Source organism: Fukomys damarensis, unplaced genomic scaffold, assembly GCF_012274545.1.
Source record: "Fukomys damarensis isolate Sample0158 unplaced genomic scaffold, DMR_v1.0_HiC HiC_scaffold_32, whole genome shotgun sequence".
NCBI lineage: Eukaryota > Metazoa > Chordata > Mammalia > Rodentia > Bathyergidae > Fukomys > Fukomys damarensis.
The window spans coordinates 35,915,456-35,935,080 of NW_022900944.1; the positions used below are offsets into that span (position 1 = coordinate 35,915,456).

At 48.2% G+C, this 19,625-nt stretch overlaps 2 protein-coding genes across 3 annotated transcripts in view; one reads left to right on the top strand and one right to left on the bottom strand.

The window, feature by feature from the left end:
* Window positions 1-491: 491 nt before the first annotated feature.
* On the bottom strand, window positions 492-17,860 carry Dhx38 (DEAH-box helicase 38). 2 transcript variants are annotated; one of them, XM_010644494.3, is made up of 28 exons: window positions 17,494-17,860; window positions 15,483-15,564; window positions 15,223-15,365; window positions 14,692-14,879; window positions 13,949-14,053; window positions 12,933-13,080; window positions 12,692-12,810; window positions 12,459-12,535; window positions 11,954-12,109; window positions 11,259-11,420; window positions 10,968-11,075; window positions 10,503-10,615; window positions 8,822-8,959; window positions 8,259-8,445; window positions 7,951-8,136; window positions 7,481-7,621; window positions 7,034-7,144; window positions 6,829-6,945; window positions 6,537-6,644; window positions 6,020-6,132; window positions 5,141-5,349; window positions 4,880-5,034; window positions 4,157-4,312; window positions 3,936-4,070; window positions 3,624-3,749; window positions 3,058-3,153; window positions 1,359-1,480; window positions 492-935 (listed from the first exon to the last, which is right to left on the bottom strand). In XM_010644494.3, the coding sequence occupies exons 2-28, from the start codon at window positions 15,543-15,545 to the stop codon at window positions 851-853; spliced, it is 3,567 nt and encodes a 1,188-aa protein (XP_010642796.1). In that variant the 5' UTR covers window positions 15,546-15,564; window positions 17,494-17,860; the 3' UTR covers window positions 492-850. The 2 variants fall into 2 exon arrangements, with proteins under 2 accessions (XP_010642796.1, XP_010642795.1); XM_010644493.3 differs by having other exon boundaries at window positions 15,223-15,564.
* A 161-nt stretch (window positions 17,861-18,021) lies between these two features.
* The window catches only part of Txnl4b (thioredoxin like 4B), an 8,204-nt gene continuing 6,600 nt past the window's right edge, over window positions 18,022-19,625 (top strand). Inside the window, exon 1 of the mRNA XM_010644492.2 lies at window positions 18,022-18,168. The gene's annotated coding sequence lies outside the window, so the exon portion shown is untranslated. The remainder of the gene's footprint in view (window positions 18,169-19,625) is intronic.

The window sequence follows — 19,625 nt, forward strand, 5'->3', positions numbered from 1 at the left end:
GACCCACACTACGAACACCAAGGTCAGCAAAGGGTAAATACTCAACAACCCCATCAGTACACTTAAGAATCTGCTTACTTAAAGACCATCAAATCCAGGGTAAAGATTATCTTTTACATTAAAATCAATAAGTAACATTTTATTTTTCAGTCAAACACAGCCATTACACCTGCAGGGTAGAAACCTCTGCCATTCTGAGCAGTAGCAGGAGCCTCCTTAAAGCCCACCTTGGCCCCTAGCCTTAGGAACAGCTGACATTCCTAGAATTTGGCCTGCCTTACGCTTGATCCTTCCAAGGCCTCCAAATCTAAGCTGTGTCCCACCCTCCCTGCCAACCCCTCCTCTAAGAAGCCCTGCCTGGAGAAAGGATGCAAGGGTAGAGCTAGGGTTCTGGGAGGCTCCATCCAAGGAGAATCGAGGGCTCTGCCCCTCTTCTCTTTAAGATTTAGGCAATGAAGGAAAAAAGAAAGAAATGCAGTCACATTTTACAAATAATAGATTTATTCTAAGTCCCAAATTATAACCAAGTGCCTCTAAATCTATCTCGTTGCTTTACACAGGATTTAAAAAGACATAGTTACAGCCAAGTCACTCATTCACCAAGTGTCCAGGGGATGAGTTATGTGGATGCAATGCGTCCAGCCACCTCCCGCTGCTCAGACAGCCTTAGCTGCTCTGCAGCCCCAGCTCCTGCCAAGCTCCTGCACTGAGCAGCTCCCCGCTCTGTAAGAGCCTGGCCAAGCAGGAAATGCAGTGCACAGATGAAGTCCACAGCCTCAGGGTGCTCCCTCCAGAGAGCCCAGGATCCCATATCAGGCTGTCTGCCACTCTCTGCTGGGACAGCCTTGGCTTATAACCCAAAACGAGCTGGGGTGCGGCGAGGCGTCATGGGCTCACCCTGCTCTTTCCGACCTGGGGTGTAGATCTTCGTGGATCTGCAGACACAGAAGAGGGGACAGGTAACAACACACTGCTCCTCACCCGAGCAGGATACCCAGAGGGGAAGGAGGCTGAGGCCTGGCTGTTTGTGACCTGAGGCAGCTTTGGGCCAGACCTGTCCCTAGTACACTCCCCACTTTCATCAGAAATATAACAAAAGAAAGTCGCCTCACTAAGGAATGTGTGAAACAGGTTTTCAAACATCTCCCTTTAGACGCCCCTCAGTGGACTGAGGAGATAGCTTCCACCCACCTCAGCAGGTCACACACCAGCCAGGCGACAGAGATAGAGACCTGCCTGTGTCCCCAGAGTCTGAGAGGAATTAAACAAGTGACTGGAATGTCTCTGCTGTTCACAGAATGTCTCTGCCTCCCCAGGACAGCCTGTAACTCACTCAAGGTCCTGAGGCTGAAGCTCACCTCACACTGCCCATAGGGCTGCGCTTCTCCTGCTCCTGCCGCCGGGCTCGAAGCTGCTCCTCAGCCAGCGCCATCTCCTCCTCCATGGCAGAGGCTTCCTCTTTGGCCCGACGGCGATTCTCCTAGAGAAGAAGAGTCTAGCAGAGCCCACTGAGGACCATCAGAGAGCAGGCCAAGTGTGAACCCAGGTCCTTGCCACATAGCACCAGCTCTGAGACAAGGGACATATGGCTGCCTGTCCAGGACCAAGGCTGCCATTTCTTCTACCGCCAATGCCTACTGTTTTCACTTATTCAAGGCAATTTAGTCCTAGGCTAGTCACACTTCAGCTCTCCACTCAAATCAATAAGGACTTAACTAGCTGGGCATGGTGGTGCACACATATAATCCCAGCACCTGGGAGGCTGAGGCAGGAGGAGTGCCAGGAGTTCAAGGTCAGCCTGGACTACATAGCAAGACCCTGTCCCCCCCAAAAAAAAGTAAGGTCTTACATTTTTTTTGTAATCAAGTTCACAACCATGCCAAGAAGAACAGGAAATAGGAACAATGTTACCATCTGGTCGACAAGGACAGACATAAAGATGTGTTTGGCCCAGAAAGAAGAAAACAATGTTAAGGTGGAAAGCAAAAGCTCAGCAACATTTTGCAACCCTAAATAATGGATGTAAACTGTAGTCCCTGCAAACACTAAATCCTAAAGGAGATGGAGTAACAGGGAACTCAGAATGGAGACTGGGTGATGCCAACAGAACCACAGATCAATCTTGGCATCATCAAAAGTGGGCCCGCTAGACCTGATGTGCCTCCTGATGGCGTCTGAAAGGAACTGTTGCCTTTGCATACATGCATCCTTGCCTGACACAGGTGAACTGGAATCTGATCAAGCTTCAGATTAATTACTCAGTTACAGAAAGTACACAAAATGGAGGCACAGGTAAATACCACCATGAGGAAGCAATCACCCAAATACATAATATACACAAATCACAGCCCCCCCAAAAAAATCAGTATAATAAACAAAGGGAGGAGACAGAGGCTACTCTGGAATGGAAGAGTGAATAAATATAACAACCAACTGCAATGTTTGGATCTAATCCAAGCAAATCCATTGTGAGAAGTTACCTCTGAAATAAAAGGAGAAAAGGGAATAAGGACAGGAAACTTAGGTGTTATAAAGGATTAATTTTTTTAGGAACAATAATGGCACGGAGGTTACATTCTAAAAACAAGTCCCTTTCATCCAGATACATATTCAAGTACTTAAAGATAAAATAATGTCATGTCTAGATAGCTTTACAAAATGCCAGAGAAAGGATAGATGTGTTTAAAGATGACGGTGAAATAAGACTGAATAAGAAGACTGAAACAGGGGCCAGGGATTTGGGTCAGTGGTTCCACTCCCTGCCTCGCAGGTGCAAGGGCGAGTTCGATCCCCAGTACCAAAAAAAAAAAAAAAAAAAAAAAAAAAAAAGAAGAAGACTGAAACAAAGCTCACAATTATGAAGACCCGGAGATGAATTCACAGGGGCTTATTTATATCGCTCTACTTTAACCAAGCCACTGGCATGGTAGGAGGAAATCAGATAGAGGGGGTGGCTGGATCCTAGCATATCTGTTTGGAGAAGTAAGGGAATTAGAGGACAAGGGAACCTATCAATCTGTGGTCAAAGAGCACCTCCACTGGAAGCAAAGTCCTTACCTGGCGCGACTTGCCTGCCTGTTTCACGCTGTAGAACATGGGGCCCAGCTCCGCCAGCCACTCTCCATCCACTGCGGTCACACACTGCATGTACTCCTGAGGGCAGAAGGGCAGCAAGGCAGAGGGCATGGGGGCCAGTGACCCTCTGAGAGTGGTTCCACAATTGGGACCCACGCAAGAAGGGCCAGCCCTCTCCTGAGCCTCACAAGGTGGGAAAAGGCAAGAGAAAGCCCCAGATGCTGGAATTATAATGTCTTCTCCCATCAAATTCCCCCATGCTTGAGAAAATGCCCCCTTAGTATCCAAGAGAAAAGGCCCAGCTCCTCAGGAAGCCCTGCTAGTGACACCAGCAAGGGTTACTCATCCTAAGCACCAAGTAGTAAATCATCCTTTGGCCAGGCTGAGGTCACTGTATTCCAGAAGTTAACTCCATAAAGCTCCCCCAAGAACCCAGTAGGAAACCAACCTCAACGGCCCCGAAGAGCAAATCTTGTGCATCTGAGTCCTCCAACCAAAAGCTCATACTTGTTACAAACTCCTGGCCCAGGTAGGTGGGAGAGACTTGCCTTGGTGGTCATGACCAACTCATGATACACTATGTAGTCTGGGGTGTAGCCCATTCCGAAGAGGGAACTGGTGGGGTGCAAGTGGCAGGGCATCCCTGTGCGGATATTCACATATTCCCCAATTCCCTAGGGCAGGAGACACAACAGGCAGTCAGTCACATCAGGAACACACTGCCTACTGGGCAGTGACCCCATTCCTTAATGCCATCCTGACAGGTCTGGGGAGAAGCCCAGACCTGGAGACCCACGCCAGGACACGAGGGGCTCTGTGCTCTTATGGTACTGTGGCAGGAAAGGGCTTTTGGGGCTCACCTTGAGCTTGGCTGCCTGGTGGAAATAGGCAGCACAGATACACTTCCTAACGATGTCCCAGTCGGTGCCACACGAGGCCAGGCTCATCCGCTGCTGCACCATGATGTCCTTGAGTTGGGCCCGCACCTCTCGGACCTACAGCGGGACACAGGCAGGCTGAGATACAGCCCCACCCCACCCCACCCCCACACACATCCTGTTCATCCCAGCTGCTGCCCCACCTTCCGCATGGCCTTGGCATGGATGAAATGGTCGTTACACCAGATGGTAGAGTAATTATTGTTCTTCCACTGCAGGTAGACATTCAGGTATGTCAAATGATCACTCTCAGGGACAGCAAACTTCTCCCGGATTTGATCGCTCTCCTCTTCTCGGCCCTAGGAAGGGAAAAAGGGAATTTACTCTGGGCCTGGGGGAGTCCAGGCCTACCACAGGTATCTCAGGGCTTCTCATACTACCCCCTGCCCACAAACTTCAAACACATCAACATGTTGCCCATTGACATGAAAAGAAAATAATTTATGGGGAGGGGAGGAGGGGGTGAAGGGAGGGCAGGGACAAGGGGAAAACATGAGAACCAAGACTTGTCATGTAGAGGTACAAGATCCCAACAATGAATGTAACTGTACTGTATCCCTACAATGTACCAAAAAACTCAATTAAAGCTGAAAAAAAAAGAAAGAAAAATTATAATAAAATAGGCTAAAATGTGGCACAACCATACTAGAAAAGATGCTGTTGCAAATTTTCAAAAAGACTATTATGATACAGAACCCAATCCTTAGCTTCCCCCAACCTGCCTAACTGAAGACAGCAAAATTGTGCTTTAAAAACTCATATCCTGCCCTTCTGTTCCCTTTCTGTAATATGGAGAGATCCTCATCCCCTCACCAACATGCCCTCAAGCCCTCTGGGAAGAACAGAACCAGCCACCATCTCCCCACCTTGGGCCGGTAGAAGATGGCAGGGACCGAGAGCATAGAAACAATGAGCAGGATCTCAGAGCTGCAGCCCATGTCACAGGACACAATGAGCATCTTGGACAGGGCTGGGTCCAACGGGAACTCCACCATCAGTCGCCCTGTAGAGGTGAGGCCACCTAGGGGAGGTGAGCAAACCCAGACACTCAGTGGAACAGAGGGAGACAGGGAAAGAAGCCAAGCAGCAGTGCCCTCAGGACCCCATCAGTTCTTGGGCCACTGCACCTGTGTTGTCCAAGGCCCCGAGGATCCAGAGCTGATACATGGAGTTGAGCATGTTGTCCTCTGGAGGTGGGTCCATAAAGTGGAACTGCAGCAGGTCCTGCACCCCGAGCGACTTGAGCAGCAGCACCACATTGGCCAGGTTGGTCCTCTGGATCTCAGGCACCGTGGTGGTCAGGAGCTCATTCTTGTAGGCACTCTGCGTGTAGAGCCTGCCAAGAAGACCACGTTCACTGCACCTGCCCCATACTGGCCTGCTGGCCTCTTACACATGCCTGACCACCTACAGGGAACAAGTGGCAGGCCGGCACTGTTCCAGCTTCACACCACAGGTGTATCCCAAACTGGCCAGTAAATCCTACAGGCAGAGGAAATTCCCACTTCTCTGAGTCATTCATTCTATCTACCCAAAACCCAGTTCTGCTAACTCCACTTTTCTGCCAGAGCTCCCTACATCCTACGTGCCTGTTTCATTTCTGGAATCAAAGTACACGGAACTAGTATTATGGTAAGGATTTGTCTTCTGAATGTCTTTCTGTATTTACTGAATTTCTATAATGAATATATCATTTTTAAAAATTAGAACAAAAAGAGTAACCGGAAAGGTTACAAAGAACCAATGCTGACCATTGCTCATATCTACCCCTCGGGAAGGTAGACTGCTATGATTACCAATCTTCCAGGCAGGTACATTCCTCACAGTCTGCCTCAGAGCTCCCGGAAAGGCTACTCCTTCCATTCAGTGGCACCACAAAGTGGCAGCCCGCCAGTGGCCCCTGACCTTGGGAATCAGCTCTAGGGCCAGAATCCCAGCCCCCCAGCACAGGTTCCACAGTCAATCCCAGCGCTGCCCCAGAAAGCAGGCTAGCACAGGGCTCCTACCTGAAACACTGACCTGGGCCCGTCCTGCCTGCTCTTCCTGACCTCTGGTTGGCATTGGCCTGGCTGATGGGGTAGATCTGCAGAGCATCCATGCCAATCCTGGGGTTGAAGACCTAGCATGGGGCAGAGAACAGTTAAGGACAAAGTGTGGAGAAAAGAGAGATAGCCCTGAGACAAAGACAAAACCTTCACAGAGGAAGGGTCAGCAATGGAGGCAGCCATCCTTATGGAGCTAGGAGCCTCAAGAAATATTCTCATAAACACCTAAGGAAGGATTTGCCCATAAACACCAGCAATGTGATCTATATTAGGTTATTTAAATTCACTCCACTGAGTTATCACAAGGATTAAATAAACACATGGCAAAACCAGCACTCACTAAATGGACAGCCTGACACCACCACTTCCATGGACATTCCCTTCCTGGGTGGAGGACTAGGTCCTGACTTCTCCCCCAACCCCAGCTGCATCAGCTTTGTGAGAAGATTGGGTTCCCACCTCCTATATCTCCCCTTACCTTTAATTTGCAATAACCAGAATCAATAACAAACATGATGCCATCAACAGTCAGAGATGTCTCAGCAATGTTGGTGGCAACAATACACTTCCGAACACCATCCGGAGCCTAGGGCCAAGCAAGATGTGCAGGGAGGAAAGCTGGGTCCCCCAGGCCAGAAAACCCACACAAGGCAGGGATGAGCCCACCTCCCACAGACCCACTACAGGAACGAATATCCCTCCTCCTCACCCTCCTCTGGAGAACAAAGGAAACACCCAATGGTAGGGACCCAGACAGTCCTGTGTCGCACCTTCTGGAAGATTTTAGCCTGGAGGTCAGAAGGCAGCTGGGAATAGATGGGTAGCACAGCCAAGGCAGGTGCATTCTCCAGTTCCTCCAGATGTTCCACTATCTGGTCTGAGGTCACCTGAAGGCACCAGGAGGAGCCATGAGCCTCTGGCGCCATCTCATAGGGATGACACACCTGTTCATCATAGTGGGACCAGGACATGTACCTCAATGTCCTCTTGGCCAGGCATGAAGATCAGAATGTCCCCTGGAGCTCCTGACAGGTGCACCTGCAAGGACTGCTTCACTGCGGCCTCCACATAATCCTCTTGCGGAGTCTGCAAAGCCCACCAGGAGCAGTCAGAGGAGGCACTGGCAGCATGGCCGGGCATACCACACACACCAGGAACACGGAGGCCATTGACCCTTCTGGGCTGCAGAGATGGGCTCTCAGGGCTGCCACACCTCCACCAGGCCTGACCACAAGACCCCAACTGCACCTCCAAAGAAACAGAGACAAAACTCCCCAGGCACCATCCTGTGTTCCTTGAGCCCCACAGACACAGGTTCCCCCATTTTTCCCCACAGTAGCCACCAAATCTCTCCCAGTTCAGCAGCCCACCTCTTTCCGCTGACTTCACGGCAGAGAAGCACAGAGTACAGAAGGTCAGTACCTTGCTAAAGAGGATGTCAACAGGGAAGGTACGGCCAGGGATGTGGAAGATGGGGACATTCCCAAAAAAGGCAGCAAATTTGTCTGCATCCATAGTGGCTGACGTGACAATGAGCTTCAGGTCTGATCGGCGAGCCACAACCTAACAGATGAAGTCACTTAGAGTTTCCTACAAGTGTGAGACCCTTGGCTCCAGTCTCCCCTCAAATAAAGCTGGCAGAATGACATGCTGGCTTTAACACTCCTAAAGATGTGAGCAATAGAGCCACAGCCAAGAAAATGGAGTCACTCAGCTGAGCAAGAACAGAATAAACTAGAATCCTGGAAACCCAGAGGCTTCGGGGTCACAGCCTGGCCTGCCAGATACCCTCCTCAGCGTCGCCAGACCAGCCCCCACCTGCCTGGAATGCTGTGTCACTAACCGCTGGCAGTGCACAGGGCCCCACAGAGACTGGACCCCACCATCCTCACCTCCCGCAGCAGCCCAAAGAGCACATCGGTGTTGAGAGAGCGCTCATGGGCCTCGTCCATGATGATGGCACTGTAGTGATCCAGGTCAGGTTCCCGGAGGGACTCTCGCAGCAGGATCCCGTCAGTCATGTATTTGATCAAGGTGCTTTCTGAAGTGCAATCTTCGAAGCGGATGGCATAACCCACCTGGAGGTCAGACAGACGGCTCAGCAGCTATGGATCCAGCTCACCACTAGCATACACCATGATGGGGTTCGGGTCACTCTTCAGCAGGGGACGTACACAGCTCAGCCCTGGTTCCCACTCACCTCCTCGCCTAGGTTTCCCCCCATCTCTTCGCTGACTCTCTTGGCCACTGACATGGCAGCCACACGCCGGGGCTGGGTGCACCCAATCATCCCATAGTCCGTGTAACCATCCTCATGCAAGTACTGGGTCAGCTGGGTGGTCTTGCCACTCCCCGTCTCCCCAACCACAATCACGATGCTGTTGTCTCTACAGGGGAAGAGCAGAGAAGAGCAGGTAAAGGGCCGAGCAACCTAAGAAGGCCAACTCCAAGAAGCCTCTGCCACCTCCTGTCACCATGCTAGCTAACCAAGGAGTATGCTTGCTTGGTCTGAAGGATTTCTTTGGGAAAACAGCCTCTCCCAGAGCTACCAAATGAAATGGCTGGCGCACACTGCTAAAACCAAATGATGCTATCTTGTTACTTTATACAGCATAGCCCAGGGTGACCAGGTCAGGAGAAAAACAAACAGTGTGTCTTCCACATCAGACACAATGCACAAAAGAAAAAGAGGTCCTGAGTAAAAAAAAAAGAGAGATAGGGTAAATGATGAGACCCTGGGATCCCAGGCCCGGGTGATATTACCTGATAATAGTGAGTAGCTCCTGCTGCACGGCAAAGATGGGCAGGTACTGCCTCTGCTCCAAGATCGACTTCTTCTTTGCAAACTCACTATTGGCTTCACTTTTCTTCTTCATGTGATCTGCAAACTTCTGCTCTGTCCTGGGAACATTCATAACAGCCTAAACACCATGCTCCATTTCCCACATGGTCCCTCCTGACATTATTTCTCTTCCTCCTGCTCCCAGGAATAAGAATGACTTTGACAAGAAGCAATAAATCTCTGAGACACCGAAGCAGCCAGGTAATCTGATCTCATTTCTTGTTGGACCTGGAACTATAGTATAAGAATCCATCATCCACAACACACTCAACACCCTGGGGTCAAACAAAGCCACCTATGCATCAAAGAGGTACAGATGACCGAGGGGGCAAATCCTCTACCTTCGATACAGTGTGACCAAAAAAGGCGCTGAAATCACCCACCAAGTCACTAACTTACAGAAAACACCTTGGGCAATGTCCACACCACACTTAAAAGGCAAAAATAGCCCCATAGTCTCCTAGGAGTTACAACTGCAGAACACAGGATGTAGGAGAAATTTCCTCCTATTTGACAGGGCAGCAAAGTTAACCAGCCTCATTTTTTTGTTTTGTATTTTTGTTTTTGTTTTTGTTTTTGTTTTTGTTTTTTGGTACTGGGGATCGAACTTCAGTCCTTGCACCTGCAAGGCAGGTGGCGGAACCACTGAACTAAATCCCTGGCCCCACCGGCCTCATTTTTAAAGAACTGGGAATTCACTTAATTTTTACCTACAGCTTCTAGTGAAATCACTCAGTATTTATCACGTGAACACTTCCCAAAAACCAGTAGCACTATGGCATTTTCCAAGTTGTGCACCACCTGAGTCCACACAATCATTCTCCAACCTCCACCTCCAAGGGATGTTTTCTCCCTCAGACCTGCCTCACACTCCATCATCAAGCTGATTTCTAATTTTACCCAGTCCTTCCTGGTCACCTAACAATTGATACTGAAGGGATTAAACTACCCAGACACTAACAAGCATTGATCAATAATACCAACTTCTCATTGGAAACATTTCACAGTGATAAAAGAATTATTAACTCAGATGAGGGTTCAGTAGTATATGAGTGTTCAAAGGATGAGACTCGTGAAGGACATCTGAGTTCTTACCACCAACCCAATGCAGAAATCGCAATAAGCAGTTACCTAGCATCTGCCTACTACCTCTAGGAACAAAGAAATTACTATCTAGTAAAATAACCCTTTTTTATTTTAAAACCTGTGTTAAAACAGTCCCTCCTTATACTGAACTAAAATCTGACCCCAGTTCCCACCTTTGAATACCTCAAAGGCAATGTAGCGAAGTGGCCAAGAGCGCAGACTCCAAAGCAAGACTGTCTGGCTCTGACATCAACACCACCATTTACCAGCCAACCTCAAACAAGTTACTTAACTTCCCTAGGCCTCACTCTACTTGTACCACCACCCAGCACAGAGGAAGCTCCCGTGGTAGTAGCAGTAGCCATAATATCTAGTTCAAGTTGAAGACAAAAGAAGCATGTTCAGGGAAAAAGCATCAGAAGAGACCAAAGATTCCAGGTGAAATGAAGCCTATCAATTCTGCTGCAACTGCCCCCCAACCTTTGGACCAAACTATCTGTGGCAGAGATTACCCACCTGTAGTCCACCTTCCCATCTTCTGTTACAGCTTTATCTGGCTCCTCCTCCTTTTTGACACCCATTATATCTCCCAGTTTGGTCCCAGCCAATTCCCAGTGTTTGTGCTGAGCCTGAGGAAGACAAGAAAGCCCACTCCATCCCGTGACATGACTGTGGGTGATGGAAATTCAATCCTTGTTAACAAGAGGCTTCCTCTGGTAGCAGGCCCTGCAAGGCCCTGGTGGCCCCGAGCCACACATCTTAGTCTCAAACTTCAACTCCCCAACACCAGGCCCTGTGACTGCTCGAACTAAGAGCCAAACACAGGAACACAGCACCCCTCTACAAGGGCTGATTCTTACTCCACATGTGTCCTCTAACTTCCAACAGGAATCCTACCTGTGTGGTCTCTTAAGATTTTTAAAAAGGAAAAAGCAAAGAAAAATACGCAGAAACTTTCCAGCCCCTGGTGACAAGGCCAACCTTTTTGCGCTCCTTTTGTTCCCTGTGCTTCCGCACCGTCTGACTGCCTTTTCGGGCAATGATAGCCAGGTCAGAAGTGGCATCTTTGACAGGAATCACAGGCTCCGGCTGTAGGAGGTGGAGGAAAAGGAGAAATTCCTCACTGTTCACTAAAGCCAATCAGAAGCTATTTCACAATGGCCCTAGTAAATGACAGAGGTGATACGGGCCTGCCCTATCATGATGTGGGGCTGCTCCTGCTTCCTTTCTTCCTCCTCCTCTTCAGGTCTTCCTCTGGCACAGCAGACTCACCTGCTTGGTGAACACAATGCGCCCATCCAGAAAGGGTGGCACCAGGTTGTGCACCATCAGATGCACCTTGGCCGCGTTGTCCTCTTCAAAGTCTTCATCCACCTCCAGCCGGTGGACCACTCCACTGGTGAGCATGCGGTTAGTCTCCCAGCGCTCGTTATCCTGCAGGGACATGATACAAGCCACACTCAGACTGCAACCAAAAAGATATCCTGAAGGACACCAGAAGTCCAAGTGCCATGCTACAACAGAAGGGCCATGGTGGCCATGGGGGTACCACAGGGCTCTCTACGCCATGCTGCAGCTCCTTAGACAAAGAATCACCCACCCTGAATCACCTGCAGTACTTAGCTCTAAGGTGCTGCTGCTTGGAACAAAGTCAGAACCTCTAGCCAGACACATGAATGGTGGCCATCAGTAGCCCCACTCAGACACAAAGAACACAGACCACAGAGGCAGGTGCCACCACCCCATCCCATCCACAGCCCCCTCAAGAGGCACTGCAGGAGCATGTGCTGGAGTTTTCTGCTACTCAAAGGTTGCTGCCCACCCCTCCTCTGCCAGCAGAGAACAGATCAAGGTCTCTCAGCAACGAATTACCAGCTGTGCCATCACCACTTGGCAGGACCTGCCACTCTCCCCACATGCCCCAACTCCACCTCTGAATCTGAGGCAAGCACTGCCAGCAGCCTCACCTCATTGATCTGCCTACGCTGGGCTGAAATGCGCTTCTGTTTCTGTTTATGCAGATGCTGCTCCCGCCGCCTCACATAGTCCTCAGAGGAGTAGGCCAGGGGGTTGTGGAACTCGTCGTAACCTTCGTCCATCATGTACCAGTCCCGGTCAGCTTGCTGCAGGGCAATGAGAATAAGGAACAAGTCAGTATCTGGCAAAAGGTCGGAGGGCAGGAAACAGCCATAGTGAGAGGTGAGCAAGAGGCCACCGGGAGGAGAATGACAATGAGCGCTCTCTGAATTTACACGGCTTTACCACACGGTGGCACCAACACAAAACAGGAGTAGGTTAGGAGAGGAGCTACACTGCACAACCTGGGGTTCCCAGAGGAAACTGCTGGGCTTAGACTAAAGGGCAGTCCCACTGCAGGGTCACCCAGAGGCCTTGGCTCTAACACCTCCTTTCTCCCATGTCCCTACAGACAGCCACTCCCCTGCGACCGGCCCTCAAAGGGGTCGCCTTTACCCTTTGGTCATCTTCCCACTGCTGCCGCTCCTCTTCTGTGTCAAATGAAATCCCTTCTTCACCATCTTCCCGTCTTCCTGAAGGAGAGCAGGGGGCAGGTCAGTCCATGCAACGCTGGCTTATCCAAGGGCCTCCAATAGACCCCCAAAGCCACCCAGCTAGAGGAGCACAGCCTCTGCTCAGCTGTACCCAGGTGAGCCAAATTTTTCTGCCTCCTGTCCGCCAGGACTTACCTCGGCCCCTGGACAGACGCGGGGTAGACCCCAAGTGCCGTCTGTCATCGGCCCATTCGTTGTATTTGTAGGATGGGGTTGGCAAAGGAGTGTCATCTGAGTACTTGCTCCTGACAGACCTGGAAAGCAGCAGGCCAGCAGGCACTAAGCTGAGCCACTTCCCCTGGCTCCCTGCAGCCCTCCCTGCCTAGACCCCTTCCCCACCAGTGCCGAAACCCAGCCAGCTCCTCCCAGACATCACCTGTCTCGGTCTCTCGTAGATGGCCGATGGCTCCGCTCAGAGTCCCGATAGGAAGGCATCGGGGAGGGTGACTCCCACTGAGAGCGCCTGGAAGAGCCATAGCCATTGTCTTCTTCCTCCCACGTAGACCTTGACGGGGTAGCTGCATCTGGAATCACAAAAGACACATCCACAGAACACATCAATTTAGCAAGGCGCAACTCCAGAATCACTAGCCAGAATCCAACACCAACTTATTTTATTATTTCCAACCTTTGTACCTATTTATAAGGAACAAAATGGTTTTGACAGCTTTTAAAGATATCTGAATTTGCCGGGTGTGGTGGCACACGCCTGTAATCCCAGCACTTGGGAGGCTGAGGCTGAGGCAGGAGGATCGCTGTGAGTTTGAGACCAGCCTGGGCTACACAGTGAGTTCCAGGTCAGTCTCAACTATGTAGTGAGACCCTGCCTCAAAGAACCAAAAAAAAGGAAAGATATCTGAATTTGCCGGGTGTGGTGGCCCACGCCTGTAATCCCAGCACTTGGGAGGCTGAGGCTGAGGCAGGAGGATCGCTGTGAGTTTGAGACCAGCCTGGGCTACACAGTGAGTTCCAGGTCAGTCTCAACTATGTAGTGAGACCCTGCCTCAAAGAACCAAAAAAAAGGAAAGATATCTGAATTTAATAAGCCAGTTTTCCCTCTGTGTTTGTAACAACATTTTAAGGAATATTCACTTTCTCTCTGCAAACATATCTACCGGAAATATAAATGGTTCTTTTCAGTGCATCCTTAGTGAGTCACAACTGTCTTTCTTGCCATTGGGAAAACTGGCCATTCAGCAAACAGCTCATCAACTAAAGGAAACACATCCACCTCCAAAGAAAGCAACAGGACTGTGTCCACCTGACTCAGAGCCCAGTATTCCAGAGCCCAGTATACTCAAGGTAGACTGTGACTCTCTGCCCCAGTGAAGCCACCCCGCCTTTCAGACACCTGAGCCCCCACACCTTACCACAGAAAAGAGCTGCATCTACCTTTAGGCCGATGTCGTGGGCTCTCTGGTTCACTTCTTCTACTGCTGCGTTCTGAGTCTCCATCTCGCTCTGATCTGCTGCTGTGCCTACTTCTATCCCGCTCATCTGTGAAGTCACATGAAGAGCTTAACACTGTGCGTCCCATCCTGACACACACCCATCTGCTCCCTGGAGAAAGGACAAGCCCCCGCCTCACTCACAGGTGCAGCCTGCACTGCTCTAATGTGGTCCATGGGTTCCTGAAACTCACACATTCCCATTCTTTCAAGGGAAAAACAGTTACTGGCTAGTAAGTTTCAAACTCACAGTAAGCTATTTTCCTGCAAGAATTCAAAAGGGAACAGTTATAAGTCTATAGTGAATACCTACAGTATATAGTAATTAACCTAGAAGATATAAACAGTACTGAGCAAAGCCAGCACTGGATTTTACGTCCTGCTTTGCTCCATGGCATTGTCCTTTCTCTGGCACCAACACTATCATGAACTTTGGTTTCTTATATTACTTCCTCGATCACCAATTTTTCACAATAAAACAAGGACCACACACTTAAGCAAAGCAACTATGTCACAAGCAACAGCTCTTAAATTGCCAATCTCAAAAGGGTCAAAACCATTCCGGCTAACATCATACAAAACAGGTTCCCCACTTCATGGGCATTATGAAAGTTCCTGCAAAAGGGAAAAGGCTGGCACACTTATTTGAACGCTAACAGGCAATGGGAACTATGCTAGATGGGCTACCTCTGTCTCTCTTGCGGTCATAATCTCGATCCCGTGATTTTTCCTTCTTCCTGTCCTTTTCTTCTTTGGAAGAGGCATAGACACCATGTTCCCGCCGCTCCCTCTCTCTCTGCCGACTGCGTTCCCAAAACTCTTCACTTACACCTCCGGGATGAGATGGAGTCTCTACCCGAGCAGATCGATACTGTCTAAAACAGAGAGGGCAGCCAGTAAAGGGCTCTCCATAGGAGAAAACACCTGGCCCAAACCTCTGGCTACGCCAAACAAGTGATCTGTCCATATCCACCACATCTCCCCACTGCCACAGGCCTGTATCCATCTGGGCCGAGATATCCATAACCTCCATCACCTACTGTACTCCCTAGCTGTCCTGGAATTTTTCCCATTAGAAAATACTAATTCCTACCTATCGTCAATATTACAGAATCATAATCAAATCATAAAGCTCTAAATGTCTAATAGGAAAACCATGAATAATTGTCCGGCCTCCACTTCCAACCTCTTCGGGCCAATCTACTCAAAGGCCTTTACCTGTCTTTCCGGACACTTCGGCCGGCCTGCTCACTGCCCTCCTCCTCAGCATCCTTCTGGTCATCCTTGCTCTCCTCCCAGTCCTTGTAGGAAGAGATTCTGGACTTCTTCTTGTCCTCCCCATCATCCTTCTCCTCTCGCTCCTTCCTTTTCAAGGAAGCTAGTAAGTCTAGGCCCAGCAATGAAGGGCGGGGAGCAGGGGCTTTGAAGACATGCTGCTCACTGGCTGCACTTTTGGTCTTACAAAGAAGACCTCCAACCTGAGAGTCCAGATCAGTGCCTTCTAACCGGTGGATCGAGGCATCTTCAGTGGTACCCTCCATCACAGGCTTTGGGATTTCTCTGGAAAGAAAGGAAACTATTTGGTATTGGACATAAGGGAGAAGGTTTAGCTCTTCCATATCCCAAAATAACTATGGTTACAGATTAATTATCAACCACATGCCAAGACTTTTTCTACCTTTTTTCAAGATGTTCCCATCAAATCACTGACAATCTCAAAAAAATCTTCCTGTTCCCACCCAACCCATACCACAGATACAGAGATACACACGTACACACACACTCCAAAACACGGGTCTCCAAGAGAGTATCATCCAGACAAGAAACACATCACTAAGGGCCATGTATTAGCACATGATAACATCTATAAAGGTAGTGTAGGAGAAACTAGATTTGAAGTCAGTAACCTCATTAGAATCCACACTCCTGACACTTTCTACCTTTGTGATGGTAAGCAACTTAATCTGGTTAGCCATACTTTTTGTATCTGTAAAATGGAAATAATTTTTGCTTTATCTAATCTGTGGAATTATTGTGAAAATCAAACAAGAAAATGTATGTGAATACACTCTGTAGCCATAAAAAGTTATATAAGTATTACTGTAACATCGTTTTATTTGCTATGCTCCTATATACTGATTGGGCTCCTCACCAATTTTTACAAGTTCTTCTACTTGCCCTCCCTTTAACAGAGATATAGCAGACTAGAGATGTGGGAACATAAAGATACCATCCACATTCTACACGCTTTAGTAGACCAACAGTGTTCTGAAAACACAATTATCTCACAACGGTCAAAATCAGCTTAATAACTATTTATGAAAAACATCAAATTAGTAAACAGTGTTTCCAAAAAGTATTGAAGAAACTGTAAGACTTCCTGGAGCTCAACTTATAGCAAATTCATCTTAATTTACCACTTATAAGAATACATTTATGCTGGGCATTTGGATAATTCCCCTCATTCCAACAAGTTAGCGAAGCAAAGAGACTGTTAAGGGACAGAATACTTTCAGAATCCAGAAATGGCTGCCATGCTCTGATTATTAAGAACAACCTTACAGAAGAGTACTGAAAGCATAATAGAGGAAACAAGTTTCATTTTGAACATCGTTGGTGACATCTGTGTGCACCAGCACACAGGAAATCCAGGCAGGAAGGTAGATATCCACTGACTCTCTTCAGTAGTCATCTGAACTGGAAATGACACCCCTAGAATGCCACTCTATGCAAGCAAGTGAATGCTGTCTATCTTGTTAACTGCCAGAGCCCAGTGCCTAGCTAAACTGACCTTTGGGAAATAAATGAATGAATTTAAACTTACTAAAGAAGAACAGAGAATCAAATGTTTCTAGACCCAGCAAGAAAAAACACCAACAAAACAGGACAAGGAGTCCGGCAGAGAGGATTTAACTGGCTGCTAAGAAGAACATATAAAGAGTTAAGGGGCCAAATTCTGGAAAAAGATTAATGGCACAGAGGTACAAGGAAACCAGTGAAGAATAAACTTGGACTTGCTCGTTCAACAACTATTCATTGCCTCCGTGAGCTGTTCTCCACAACAGGAATAAAGAAAACACAACAAATCCCTGCCCTAGTGGAGATGACATTCTACTACTGATAACCCACGAGATCGCCTAGTGGAGATACTACTGTCAGGAAGAAGCAAAAGACCCGAAGAGCCCTACTCAGGCCTGACGGCTGTCTGGGACTGGGTAGGGCAATCACAAGAAAAGGCGCAGGGCGACCCCAAGCAGCATCCCTGGATCTCAGTGAGGCCTCTCCAGACATCAGGATCTGACCAGAGCAGGGAGAAAAGCCGGAGGAAAGAAGATCGGCGGAGCATTCCTGAAGTAAAGCAAACTGGGTGACCAGGACGAAAGGAACTTTCCAAACCGGGGCCCAAAAATGACCCGGGGACCGATATCCATCGCCTGGAGCCGCCATGACTAGCGAAGGACAGATCAGGAAGGAAGAAGGGACACTCACCTCACCAAGCACGACTCTTGGGACCCTTCTGTCCCGAAGTCTGGGGTGTCGGCGTCACCACCCCTGGGTCAGACGACCTCAAAGAGCCAAATTCTGCTCCTTGAAAGCGGCCATTATTGTCCCGTAATACTCTGCGCGGCTAACTCTATCTGTCCAAAAGTACCATCGAGAGCAGCCCGGAAAACGACAGTTCCGGGATCCAAGTGTAGGCCTGAACACGAATAGCCTCTCAAAACTACAATGTCTTCCTCTGAGGATTAGCTCTGATCGGAGGGACTTCCGAGTCTCCTTGAAACCAATCACGCTTAGTCTAAGAGCGGAGCACCCGCCTCTAGACTGTGGGCGAAAGGAGAACGAAAAATAGGCTGGCCATATTTAATAAGGGCGGAAGAGACTAGACAGGCTTCCGGTCAGAGTCGCGCGAAGTAGGAGGTGACTAGAATAATCTCTTTGGCTTATTGGTCTGCGGAGTAGGACGGCAACAGTGCGTTTATTTTCTGCGTCCAGGCGTTTTCTTTTCCGGTAAGTGGACCAACGGGGTTGCTAGGCAACATCCCAGGGTTACTCTCGCTTAAACTCTGCTCCCAGTTTGGAACGGAAGAAGGGGACTTATTCACGCACTGGCTATCTGAGAAGGCTAACAGACTAGAAGTAGAGGTGCCTTGGACAAGTAAGGTAAGTGTCGTTGTCCCCGGCAGTTGTTGGCCAGAGTAGCCCAGCCACAAGTACTGTATCTTTATCTGCTATAATATATCTGCTATTTTGGATACTGAGACGCGCGCGCCTCATCGTAAACAAAAATCGGCCGTTTGTTCACTTGCATGTACGCTCACCGAGGATGTTTGCGGATATTTATTTCTAGATTTTTATGTAAATGTGTACATGTACATTATAGTTAGGTTTTGTGCAAAAGTGGAGTCACATTTTACATACTGCTTTATAAGTTTACTGTCACCTTTTTCACCAGTCTCCCACTAATAGCCATTTAGGTTTTCCAGCTTTTCACCGCTATAAATGGGTTGAACATCCTAAATGTGTAAATCTTTGTGCATTTATCCAGTTATTTATTAAGAACTCACACTCAAGAATGGAATTGTTGGTGAAAGGGTATGTGATTTTTCTTTCCAAAAAGGATTTGAGTCTCTCTATTCCAGTAGGAACTAAGAATCCCTGCCTCTACATTCACACTCTTTCCATTATTGTGTATTACTGTGGTGTTTAATCCTTGTCCACTTAAAAGGTTTTTGTTTTTGTTTTGTTTTGTTTTGGTACTGGGGATCGAACTATGGACCTTGCACTTGGGAGGCAGGCAGCGGAACCACTGAGCTAAATCCCCGGCCTATTTAATAGGTTTTTAAACATATCTTTTAATTTGCCTTTCTTTGCTTACTTGTAAAGCTTAAGTTACCAAATACATTTACTGTCCATTTGTACCTCTCTTTTTATGAATTCTCCATTGATATCTTTTGCTATGGACGTTTTATCTGTGGCCTCAGTTTCCATTTCCTACTTTTGTCCCCTTGTGGCCTTCCTGTTGACAACATTGCCCTCCCCTACTTCTTCCTCTTTATCAGTGACACAGTGAAGGAGTTGTTTGAATTCTTATGATGAGACATACCCATATTCTCTGAGTTTCTCTTTCATCAGTAATTTGTTCTGCCACTCATTTTGATGAAGTCCCTCCTGACAACAGCTTCCCTGTTTAAATTGTGATCTGTGGCTGGAACAGTTTCATTTCCTGTATGAATTCTTATCAATTCATAATGTAAAATATGACTTGTAACCAAAAAAACATAGAAAAAGAAATTCTCCCTTTTTGTACTATTCCCCAACATTGGACCTGAATTTAGAATGTCAAGGATCTCAGTGGTGGTGTATCTCGTGGATGCCTCATTAAAAAGCCCTTTCATGGGGGCTGAGGGTGTAGTTCAGTGGCGCTGTGCCTGTCTGGAAAGCAGAAAGTCCTGAGTTTGATCCCTGGTATCGAAAATAAATAAATAGCCTTTGATCTCAAATATGAAATTTCTTCCAATCAAAAAATTAGGAGCTGGACTCCTACGTTAGAAGTAACACTAGACTAGAAATTTGGTGGCCCTAGATTCCAGTAGTCCTTGTCTTTTTTTTTTTTTTTT

Coding starts and splice junctions, on each gene's coding strand:
- Dhx38 (XM_010644493.3), bottom strand. CDS start 15,545: ATGGAGGGTACCACTGAAGATGCCTCGATCCACCGGTTAGAAGGCACT. Junction 10,616..10,967: donor AACAAAAGGAGCGCAAAAAG/GTTGGCCTTGTC, acceptor TGTCTTCCTCAG/GCTCAGCACAAACACTGGGA. Junction 5,035..5,140: donor CGGGGCCTTGGACAACACAG/GTGCAGTGGCCC, acceptor CACCTCCCCTAG/GTGGCCTCACCTCTACAGGG.